We start from the raw sequence: 12212 nt of genomic DNA, 5'->3' as shown, positions 1-12212 counted from the left end.
CATTCAATTCAATGCAATTCATTGAGGGCTTATGGTAGGGGAAATAGCCAAAAAGGAGCTTTTGCACAAATTAACACCTGGACCTCTTTGGTGGGGACGTAACAACTACAAATAACGGTAAGAAATTCTAGCATGGAATTCTCCTTTAAAACGTAACCTGCCGTTCCTGGCACAGATGGGGTTAAAACTCCGTCCTGAATGTTTTTTACCTGGCCGGCGTACTCCACGTAGTCCTGCTGGCCGGGCGCGATCCCACGCTGGAGCTGGAGGTGGCGCTGTCCTGCTCCGTGCGACACAGCACGATGGCGTACTGGTTGAGGTTGCCTGTCCGCTTCACCGTGACCGCCACCGTGCCGCCGTCTCGCTTACGTTGTAGCTGTGGGGGGATTTTCTCCAGTTTAATCCTGAGTTTAGGTTTTGTTGTGTTCAAGATCTGATTTTAGACATGTTTAAGCCTCCGGAAAATCCGTGTTGAGGTTCTTAATCCACTGTTTTTTCATTAAAACGTCTTTGTCCTAAAACTGTCCAGTTGGGATTGTGTTGGGAGTCTTTTAGGGCTTCAATGCCGTGAGCCATGAAATGTTGAACCAACCTTGTGGTTGTCTTTTTTTGCATTGTTAATATTGTATCTGTGTTGTTTTACCCGTTTCTCCGACATATTGTAAACCACATTTTTCACACGTGATTAAATAAGTGCAGTTGCTAGTTCTGGCTGTTATTTGTTGTTTAATCTCCAACACGCGTTTTGTAGTTTTATTTTTTGACTAATTGTTTGGGTTTGAAGTATTCTGGTCCCTGGCGTGCTGGTGTGTTGATTCCTTTTAGCTTGCTGTGTACTAGATAGTCTTTAAGTTTTTTTTTTTCTGTAGGCCGATATAACTTCTTCTTCTAATCTTTTAGAAGATCATCCGTTCGGTTCTCAAAATTCCTTTTAATTCTGTTGTTGGCTAGTCTGCTCTGTGTGGAATAACTGGTTATCAGGGCCAAATTAGGGCCTGGATCCCACACTCTTACTTCTAAGAAGGTATTGTGAGCTTTCCGGAGGAATGTCCTAGTGTATCCTCTTAGTCTGAGAGCATTAAATAGCGTTTTACAAGCTATTTTGAAATCACTTCTTTGCGTGCAAATCCTATGGAATCTTAGTAGTTGTGATTTGACTATTCCTGTGTAGGAGTGTGTCGGGTGGAATGACGTTTTGTGTAGTAAAGCGTGCGTGTCTGTTTCTTTAAAGAATACTTTTAAATCTAGTTTCCCGTTTGTGTTAAAGGCCCTTGAAGATTGTTACATCAAGAAAGTCAATCCTTTCTGTGTGTGTCACATATTTTATCGTTATGGATCTATGATGGCTATTTAACACATCAATGAATTCCTGGAATTCTTCTTTGCTATGTTCCCATATCACAAATATATCATCCAGGAATCTATAGTAATGTGTTGGTTTTAGTCTGCATTTTTCTAGCGCTGTCTGTTCCCATTATGCTCATGTAAATGTTCGCATAAGATGGTGCGAATCTCTTTCCCATGGCCGTCACCTTTGATTTGTAAATAGAACTTGTTGTTAACCCATTCTGAACGGGAACCCATTTTGGTGTTAGCATCATGTTATGCTTTAGCTATTGAAAAATAGCAGATCTACAAGCTCATAGGTCTGCTATTTTTGAAAAATCGAAGAACGACTGACATTTTTAGAATCTGATCTCAGGTCAGAATGGGTTAATCAGACCAGTGTGTGTCCAGTGGAAACCTAGTATGAATCTGATCTCAGGTCAGAACGGGTTTAAAGACTTCTTTCACCGGTCCTCCTCCTGACCAATCAGAGCTGCTGCTGTGGCCGGTGCTCCTCCAGGACGGTACCTTTCGTGCGTGAAGCTGATGACAGACCACTGGATGTGGAAGACGTTGTCGCTGACCACGTTGGGCTTGCTGTCCTTCACCAGGAACCTGAACAGGTCCGTGGTCTGGCGGGCGTGGTCTCTGGTGGGCGTGGTCTGGCGGGCGTGCTCCTGATGCAGCACGTAGCGCACCAGGCCCAGGTTGATGTCCGCTGGAAAGAGACAGAGTGACAACGTTAGCACGTTAGCACGTAACGCACCAGGCCCAGGTTGATGTCAGCTGGAAAGAGACAGAGTGACAACGTTAGCACGTTAGCACGTAGCGCACCAGGCCCAGGTTGATGTCCGCTGGAGAGAGACAGAGTGACAACGTTAGCACGTTAGCACGTAGCGCACCAGGCCCAGGTTGATGTCCGCTGGAAAGAGACAGAGTGACAACGTTAGCTGTAGCGCACCAGGCCCAGGTTGATGTCCGCTGGAAAGAAGAGACAGAGTGACAACGTTAGCACGTAGCGCAGCAGGCCCAGGTTGATGTCAGCTGGTAAGAGATAGTGACAACGTTAGCACGTTAGCACGTAGCGCACCAGGCCCAGGTTGATGTCAGCTGGAAAGAGACAGAGTGACGTTAGCACGTTAGCACGTAGCGCACCAGGCCCAGGTTGATGTCCACTGGAAAGAGACAGTTAGCACGTTAGCACGTAGCGCACCAGGCCCAGGTGGGGACTGCCCTTAAGTCAGACCTCCCGTTAGTCCGACCTGTGCTGTGGGTTACAAATGGGTTAAGGGTGGTGGGAGGGAATGTGGGTGAAGGTGATGGGGGGGTGTACCGTGGGTGAAGGAGGTGATGGGGGAGGGGAGGGGGGGTGTACCTTGGGTGAAGGAGGTGATGGGGGAGGGGAGGGGGGGGGGTGTACCTTGGGTGAAGGAGGTGATGGGGGAGGGGGGATGTACCTTGGGTGAAGGAGGTGATGGGGGAGGGGAGGGGGGGGTGTACCTTGGGTGAAGGTGGTGAGGGGTGTGTACCTTGGGTGAAGGTGGCGAAGGAGGTGATGGGTGTATCTTGGGTGAAGGAGGTGATGGGTGTACCTTGGGTGAAGGTGGTGAAGGTGGTGATGGGGGGGGGGTGTACCTTGGGTGAAGGTGGTGATGGGGGGTGTGTACCTTGGGTGAAGGTGGTGATGGGGGGGTGTGTACCTTGGGTGAAGGTGGTGATGGGGGGTGTGTACCTTGGGTGAAGGTGGTGATGGGGGGGTGTGTACCTTGGGTGAAGGTGGTGATGGGGGGTGTGTACCTTGGGTGAAGGTGGTGATGGGGGGGTGTGTACCTTGGGTGAAGGTGGTGATGGGGGGGTGTCTACCTTGGGTGAAGGTGGTGATGGGGGGTGTGTACCTTGGGTGAAGGTGGTGATGGGGGGTGTGTACCTTGGGTGAAGGTGGTGATGGGGGGTGTGTACCTTGGGTGAAGGTGGTGAAGGTGGTGATGGGGGGTGTGTACCTTGGGTGAAGGTGGTGATGGGGGGGTGTGTACCTTGGGTGAAGGTGGTGATGGGGGGTGTGTACCTTGGGTGAAGGTGGTGATGGGGGGTGTGTACCTTGGGTGAAGGTGGTGATGGGGGGTGTGTACCTTGGGTGAAGGTGGTGAAGGTGGTGATGGGGGGTGTGTACCTTGGGTGAAGGTGGTGATGGGGGGGTGTGTACCTTGGGTGAAGGAGGTGATGGGTGTACCTTGGGCGAAGGTGATGGGTGTACCTTGGGTGAAGGAGGTGATGGGTGTATCTTGGGTGAAGGTGGTGAGGGGTGTACCTTGGGCGAAGGTGATGGGTGTACCTTGGGTGAAGGAGGTGAGGGGTGTACCTTGGGCGAAGGTGATGGGTGTACCTTGGGTGAAGGAGGTGATGGGTGTACCTTGGGTGAAGGTGGTGATGGGTGTACCTTGGGTGAAGGTGGTGAAGGTGGTGAGGGGTGTGTACCTTGGGTGAAGGTGGTGAGGGGTGTACCTTGGGTGAAGGAGGTGATGGGTGTACCTTGGGTGAAGGAGGTGATGGGGGAGGTGATGGGTGTACCTTGGGTGACGGAGGTGATGGGTGTACCTTGGGTGAAGGAGGTGATGGGGGAGGTGATGGGTATACCTTGGGTGAAGGTGATGGGTGTACCTTGGGTGACGGAGGTGATGGGTGTACCTTGGGTGAAGGAGGTGATGGGGGAGGTGATGGGTATACCTTGGGTGAAGGTGATGGGTGTACCTTGGGTGAAGGAGGTGATGGGGGAGGTGATGGGTATACCTTGGGTGAAGGTGATGGGTGTACCTTGGGTGAAGGAGGTGATGGGTGTACCTTGGGTGAAGGAGGTGATGGGTGTACCTTGGGTGAAGGAGGTGATGGGTGTACCTTGGGTGAAGGAGGTGATGGGTGTACCTTGGGTGAAGGAGGTGATGGGTGTACCTTGGGTGAAGGAGGTGATGGGTGTACCTTGGGTGAAGGAGGTGTTGGGTGTACCTTGGGTGAAGGAGGTGATGGGTGTACCTTGGGTGAAGGAGGTGATGGGTGTACCTTGGGTGAAGGAGGTGATGGGTGTACCTTGGGTGAAGGAGGTGATGGGTGTACCTTGGGTGAAGGAGGTGATGGGTGTACCTTGGGTGAAGGAGGTGATGGGTGTACCTTGGGTGAAGGTGGTGAGGGGTGTACCTTGGGTGAAGGAGGTGATGGGTGTACCTTGGGTGAAGGAGGTGATGGGTGTACCTTGGGTGAAGGTGGTAATGGGTGTACCTTGGGTGAAGGTGGTAATGGGGGCTCCAGGCTTCATCTTGCTCTCTAGGAAGCCATGTTTGGGCTCGGTGGTGACTTGATACTGCAGCAGATCGTCCTCGGTGTCTGGGTCCATGGTCAGCAGCTCCTTCTTGGAGATCAGGTTGGTGGCCTGGGGGGGGGGGGGGGGTTGGACTAGTTTTTGACTTCAGTAAACGTAATGCAGAAACACTCCGTTATGTAAAATGAGAGCTTGTAGATCTGCTATTTCTCAACAGCTTCACTTTTAAAATAATTGGTTGAAGTGGTTTGATGGTGTGAGGTGACACAGACGGCGGTGGATCAGCGGTAAGAGTGGCCGGATGGGAACCGCAAGGTTCCCGGTTCGATCCCTGTGGGCTCCCCCAGAGTTAGTATCGAAGTGTCCTTGAGCAAGACTCTGAACCCCTGATTGCTCCTGATGTGCAGGTTGGTGCCTTGCATCTAATGTGTGTGTGTGTGTGTGTGTGTGTGTGTGTGTGTGTGTGTGTGTGGATACCTTATCATGTACTCAGTATAAATACCTTATGGTGCATGTACTCAGTTTAACCCATTTTGGGCGGGAACCCATTTTGGTGTTAGCATCATGTCGTGCTTTAGCTATTGATAAATATCAGATCTACAAGCTTGTAGGTCTGCTATTTTTTTTAATCGAAGAGCGACTAACATTAGAAGACGTTTATAGAATCTGATCTCAGGTCAGAATGAAAACTGTCAGGAGGCAGAAGACATTTATAGAATCTGATCTCAGGTCAGAATGAAAACTGTCAGGATGCAGAAGACATTTTTAGAATCTGATCTCAGGTCAGAATGGGATAAATACCTTATCGTCCATGTACTCCAGCCACTGCAGGCCCAGGTTGGTGACGATGCGCGGCGTGCCGTCGTCCACCGGCAGAATATCGATCTTGAACTTCTGAGGCGCCGCCGTGATGACCTGGAGACAAATCACACCACGCTGTGAACCAATCAGAAACACCTGCAGCGTCCGGTCGGGGGGGGGAGGAGCGTGGAGGCCATGCCGGCGTGAACGTTCCTCAGAGCGCCACGCGGAACCGATAGCGGGTTATACACGTGAACGTTCCTCAGAGCGCCACGCGGAACCGATAGCGGGTTATACACGTGAACATTCCTCAGAGCGCCACGCGGAACCGATAGCGGGTTATACACGTGAACGTTCCTCAAAGCGCCACGCGGAACCGATAGCGGGTTATACACGTGAACGTTCCTCAGAGCGCCACGCGGAACCGATAGCGGGTTATACACGTGAACATTCCTCAGAGCGCCACGCGGAACCGATAGCGGGTTATACACGTGAACGTTCCTCAGAGCGCCACGCGGAACCGATAGCGGGTTATACACGTGAACGTTCCTCAAAGCGCCACGCGGAACCGATAGCGGGTTATACACGTGAACGTTCCTCAGAGCGCCACGCGGAACCGATAGCGGGTTATACACGTGAACGTTCCTCAGAGCGCCACGCGGAACCGATAGCGGGTTATACACGTGAACGTTCCTCAAAGCGCCACGCGGAACCGATAGCGGGTTATACACGTGAACGTTCCTCAGAGCGCCACGCGGAACCGATAGCGGGTTATACACGTGAACGTTCCTCAGAGCGCCACGCTCACCTCCTTCCCCTGGTCCTCCACCATGAAGAGGGCGTTGGTTCCGTCGGAGACGCTGAAGGCGAAGCGGTCCTTCAGGGAGTTGGACCCGTCGTGGTTGTAGCTGATCCGGTTCTGGAACACGTCCTCCATGGAGAAGCTGCTGGTCTGGCGGTACTGATGACCGTTGACCGTCCGCTCGATGGCGCCGTGCCGCGGAGCCTGAACCACCGTGAACACTATGGACTCCGCCTGGGAGAGGAGAGGAGAGGAGAGGAGAGGAGAGGAGAGGAGAGGAGAGGAGAGGAGAAGAGAAGAGAAGAGAAGAGAAGAGAAGAGAAGAGAAGAGAAGAGAAGAGAAGAGAAGAGAAGAGAAGAGAAGAGAAGAGAAGAGAAGAGAAGAGAAGAGAAGAGAAGAGAAGAGAAGAGAAGAGAAGAGAAGAGAAGAGAAGAGAAGAGAAGAGAGAAGAGAGAAGAGAGAAGAGAGAAGAGAGAAGAGAGAAGAGAAGAGAAGAGAAGAGAAGAGAAGAGAAGAGAAGAGAAGAGAAGAGAAGAGAAGAGAAGAGAAGAGAAGAGAAGAGAAGAGAAGAGAAGAGAAGAGAAGAGAAGAGAAGAGAAGAGAAGAGAAGAGAAGAGAAGAGAAGAGAGCTTTAAGCAACTAGTCGACTAGTAAATCCACTAGTTGACCTTGCTGGTACTAGTTGACCTTGCTGGTACTAGTTGACCTTGCTGGTTAAACAACTAGTGGACTAGTAAACTAGTTAAACAACTAGTGGACTAGTAAACTAGTCCCCGGACCCCACCGTGGGACCCACGGCCCTATGGTCTACCTCTGTGTCTGCGTCGGTGGCCTTCAGCTCGAACTCGGTGATGGTCTTCCTCACGCCCTCCTGGACCCTCATGCCAGGAACCTGCAGCACGGGCAGAGAGTCGTCCACCGGTCGGATGGTGATGAAGAACGTCTGAGCCACCTGGTGGAGCAACGGCACGCACACGCACACACACACACACACACACACGCACACACACACACGCACACGCGCACACACGCACACACACGCACACACACACACATACACACACACGCACGCACACGCGCACACGCGCACACACACACACACACACGCACACACACACACGCGCACACACGCACACGCGCACACACGCACACACACGCACACGCGCACACACACACACACACACGCGCACACACACACACACGCGCATCAGTCGGGTCCCAAAGTGAAAGTGAAAGTTAAAAGCTACACTACAGTTCTAACTAGAAAGAGGCAATTCTGGGAAATTGCAAAGTGTGGTTGCCCACATCGCACCCGTCGAAAATGGAATCGCTTTTGTCTCTGCGTTGATGAAACCACCCTCGACCTGTGATTCAAATTTGGGATGGATCGGACATTCCGTGCGTGAATTGTGGCGTTTTTTGTAAAATAGGCCCCTCCCACTAACTTTGGAAGACGATTACGGCCGAACGATACAGAAGATCTAAATTCTGTCTGTGCTGTTTTAATGGGATAGGTCCCGAGATCATGTGTACTGATTTTTGTGAGATTTGGTCAAAATCTGTAGGAGGAGGAGCAAAAAGTGTGTTTTGAACAAAATTCAAAATGGCGGGAAATCTATCTAGACGCAAATGGGCGTGGCCTATATGGGGAGATGTGTCATGACCCAAGGAATCCAGGGAAAAAATATTTTTTATTTTACGACCTACGGTTCAAGAGTTATACCCCAAAAGGTAAAGTTGGCTGTTATAGCGCCACCATGAGGCCGACCGATATATTTCTAGGGTAATTAATTTTAGTAATTATTATGAATCTCTCCTCCAAGTCTTGTATGTATAGCCCTTACGGTCTCAGAGGAAAAAATACTTGAAAGTGAGTTTTTGCATTTTCCCATTCATGTCTATGGGGCAATTTAATGCACTAATTAATTCATATCAATTAAACTATTCAACAAATGTCTTAGCAAAATACACGCACACGATTCCCGATGTAGCCCGTCGTTTTGACATATGGCTCGAGTGCGTGCGACAAAAACTGTGGGAGGTATAACGCGACAAAATAAAGTTTATCTATAAAAAGAATAAAAGGTCACTAAAACAATAGTATGGTTGCCTTCAGGCAACCACACTAATGATGAGACAACAGAACTACAATAGAATAGAACTACAGTTCTAATGATGAGACAACAGAACTACAATAGAATAGAACTACAGTTCTAATGATGAGACAACAGAACTACAATAGAATAGAACTACAGTTCTAATGATGAGACAACAGAACTACAATAGAATAGAACTACAGTTCTAAGACAACATGAGACAACAGAACGTCAGAATTAAGAACAAATCCATCTTCAGACAATCCGACTGAAACATCCATGTGGAATTGATGAAGAAAAAAGGAAAAATAGATCAATGACAAAAGTTTTCCGAACTAGAGCAGAAAGGGTTAAATATAGATAGATGGATAGATAATCAAACGACTCGACAACCCACCTCTCATCCCCTCCCCTCAGTCACATGACTACCAAACGACCTTCTGTCCCATCTTTAGTGAAGGGGTTTTAGCTCCTCATTAGTGCACATTAGCAAGGCAAATATATGCAAATATAATGCAAGAGGCGGGAGCAGGCTGCAGAGTGCGCGTGCCTGCGTGCGTGCGTGCGTGCGTACCTCATTGGCGCCGTCGGACACGGTGAAGGAGAACTGGTCGGCGTGCTTCTCTTCCTGGCTGGTGTGGACGTACTGGACGCTCCGCGAGACCAGGTCCGCCTGGGACCAGGAGCTGATGGGGGTTCCTGTACAGGGACCAGGGGGGTGGTTTTAGGGTCTAGTCCTAGTAGAAGGAGCTGATGGGGGTTCCTGTACAGGGACCAGGGGGGTGGTTTTAGGGTCTAGTCCTAGTAGAAGGAGCTGATGGGGGTTCCTGTACAGGGACCAGGGGGGTGGTTTTAGGGTCTAGTCCTAGTAGAAGGAGCTGATGGGTGTGCCTCTACAGGGGGGGGTGGTTTTAGGGTTTAGTCTTTAACCCATTCTGACCTGAGATCAGATTCATACGAGGTTTCCACCGGACACACACTGGTCCGATGAACCCATTCTGACCCGAGATCAGATTCATACGAGGTTTCCACCGGACACACACTGGTCCGATTATAACCCATTCTGACCCGAGATCAGATTCTAAAAAATGTCAGTCGTTCTTCGATTTAAAAAAAAATAGCAGATCTACAAGCTCATAGCGCGCCACTCGGTGGCGCGCTATGAGCTTGTAGATCTGCTATTTTTCAATAGCTAAAGCACGACATGACGCCGACACCAAAATGGGTGCCCGGTCAGAATGGGTTAAGGAGCTGATGGGTGTGCCTGTACAGAGGGGTGGTTTTAGGGTTTAGTCCTAATAGTCTAATTTAGTTTTAGTCACACGTTAGTCACCTGGCATGTTTTAGTGTTGTGTCTAGTTTTAGTCGACTGAATCCACAGTTGATTTAGTCGACTAAAATGTATTTTGGTGGGCGTTGATGCCGTCGTAATGGCTGTTTTTTTACACTTGCTGAAAATAGCCGATCTACAAGCTTGTAGATCTGCTATTTTCAGCATGCAAACAAGCTCCAGGTGGCCCAGCTGTGTGTGTGTGTGTGTGTGTGTGTGTGTGTGTGTGTGTGTGTGTGTGTGTGTGCGTGCGTGTACCTGGCTGTGCCGTGCGCTCCAGGTGGCCCAGCTGTGTGTGTGTGTGTGTGTGTGTGTGTGTGTGTGTGTGTGTGTGCGTGTACCTGGCTGTGCCGTGCGCTCCAGGTGTCCCAGCTGTGTGTGTGTGGTGACGCGGTACATCAGCTCGTCAGGCTGGCTGTCCTGGTCGTTAGAGGACAGCTGCAGCGTGGTCAGCTTCCTGGAAGAGTTCTCGTCCAATAGCAGAGCCCTGTTGACCACCACCACGGGAGGGAGGCGGTCCTCTGGAGAGACACACACACATTTATTCACATTTAACATCTCTATTCACACTTAACATCTTTAGTCACATTTAACCATAGGATTTGCACGCAAAGAAGTGATTTCAAAATAGCTTGTAAAACGCTATTTAATGCTCTCAGACTAAGAGGATACACTAGGACATTCCTCCGGAAAGCTCACAATACCTTCTTAGAAGTAAGAGTGTGGGATCCAGGCCCTAATTTGGCCCTGATAACCAGTTATTCCACACAGAGTCTAGCCAACAACAGAATAAAAAGGAATTTTGAGAACCGAACGGATTACAATATTTCGGAGAAACGGGTAAAACAATAGCTACAAGGCTGGGACAACACAGATACAATATTAACAATGCAAAAAGGACAACCACCAGGTTGGTTCAACATTTCATGGCTCACGGCATTGAAGCCCTAAAAGGCGCTGGACTTCAACACAATCCCAACTGGACAGTTTTAGGACAAAGACGTTGTATTAGTTGTAGTTATAGTTACCCAGCACGCTGATGAAGAAGGACTGGTCGATCAGTTTGTTGCCCTCGGGGTCCACCAGGTTGAACTTGAAGGACATACTGCCCCCCTTCTCTCCCTTCTCATGGCTGTACTCCAGCAGGCCTGGAGGAGGAAAACAAACGCACCCTCTGGAGTCTGAGTCAACTGGACCCGAGTAGTCTCCGTACCGGACCCTAGATCTACACTGAACAACCATATGCAGGGCTTGGAGATCTGACATTCCAGTCCTTAACACTAGCATGACTGAAGTCAAATGAGACAGAAGTCGCATGTGCTTAAAATTTATATTTAGAAAATAGAACTACACATCTCACAGTGCATTGGTACATCTAGCCTTTATACATGCCTATGGGCTGGTAGAGTACATAGAACTACACATCCCACAGTGCACTGGGGCCATCTAGCCTTTATACATGTCTATGGGCTGGTAGAGTACATAGAACTACACATCCCACAATGCACTGGGCCATCTAGCCTTAATAGAGCGGCGCAGTCCCTCCCCCTTTCAGAACAACGAACGGCCCAGGAAATGAAAACGCAATGCATTTCCCCATAGGCAGTTTTTATTTAATTTATTTAAAGACCTTTTAAGCGTCGTACGAAGCCAACTCTTGTCGTGACAAATCATGACAACACACACAATATTTTGGACCAAACAAATAATTACAAAGAAGAAAAACAACCAAAAAAGTGTTGTAACCTGCCGTTTTTTTCTACTTTCTAATTCTTTGTTTGGCCCGAAATATTGTGTGTGTTGTCATGATTTGTCACGACACGATTTGGCTTCGTACGACGCTTAAAAGGTCTTTAAATAAATTAAATAAAAACTGCCTATGGGGAAATGCATTGATTTTTCATTTCCTGGGCCGTCCGTTGTTCTGAAAGGGGGAGGGACTGCGCCGCTCTATACATGTCTATGGGCTGGTAGAGTACATAGAACTACACATCCCACAGTGCACTGGGCCCATCTAGCCTTTATACATGTCTATGGGCTGGTAGAGTACATAGAACTACACATCCCACAGTGCACTGAGCCATCTAGTACATAGAACTACACATCCCACAGTGCACCGGGCCATCTAGCCTTTATACATGTCTATGGGCTGGTAGAGTACATAGAACTACACATCCCACAGTGCACTGGGGCCATCTAGCCTTTATACATGTCTATGGTCATCCTCACCTCTGTTGACGTCCTCCTGGGAGAAGCCTTTCAGCGGTCCCTTCACAGAGACCCTCTGGGGGCGTTGTCCGCTCTGGGTGAGCAGCAGCTGGCCGGCCGGGGGGTCCTTGGTGAGGACGTACCTCAGCTTGCTGTTGTCCGAGTCGATGTCGGTGCCCTTCAGGTTCTGCTCGCTCACCTTGGATGAAGAGCCTGAGAGAGAGAGAGAGAGAGAGAGAGAGAGAGAGAGGCCACGCACAGCGCCATGAAGAGACAAGGACATGGACCGCTGTTAAGAAATGTTACTTGCGTAAAAAAGTACAAGACGTTTTGGCATC

The 12212-nt window shown here is 49.6% G+C and overlaps 1 protein-coding gene across 1 annotated transcript in view; it reads right to left on the bottom strand.

Moving 5' to 3' along the window:
• fras1 (Fraser extracellular matrix complex subunit 1) overlaps positions 1 to 12212 on the bottom strand; it is a 161604-nt gene that overhangs the window by 49874 nt on the left and 99518 nt on the right. Inside the window, 12 exon segments of the mRNA XM_083784744.1 lie at positions 210 to 247; positions 250 to 360; positions 363 to 376; positions 1855 to 2044; positions 4597 to 4747; positions 5438 to 5551; positions 6246 to 6473; positions 7052 to 7192; positions 8911 to 9035; positions 10008 to 10187; positions 10695 to 10814; positions 11896 to 12087. Of these exon segments, the coding sequence (XP_083640870.1) occupies positions 210 to 247; positions 250 to 360; positions 363 to 376; positions 1855 to 2044; positions 4597 to 4747; positions 5438 to 5551; positions 6246 to 6473; positions 7052 to 7192; positions 8911 to 9035; positions 10008 to 10187; positions 10695 to 10814; positions 11896 to 12087 (1604 nt within the window).

This window comes from Protomyctophum parallelum (genome assembly GCF_964188405.1).
Source record: "Protomyctophum parallelum genome assembly, chromosome: 15".
Taxonomy (NCBI): domain Eukaryota; kingdom Metazoa; phylum Chordata; class Actinopteri; order Myctophiformes; family Myctophidae; genus Protomyctophum; species Protomyctophum parallelum.
Note: the sequence above shows the minus strand (reverse complement) of the source record. Positions and strands in the feature narration are given on the sequence as shown.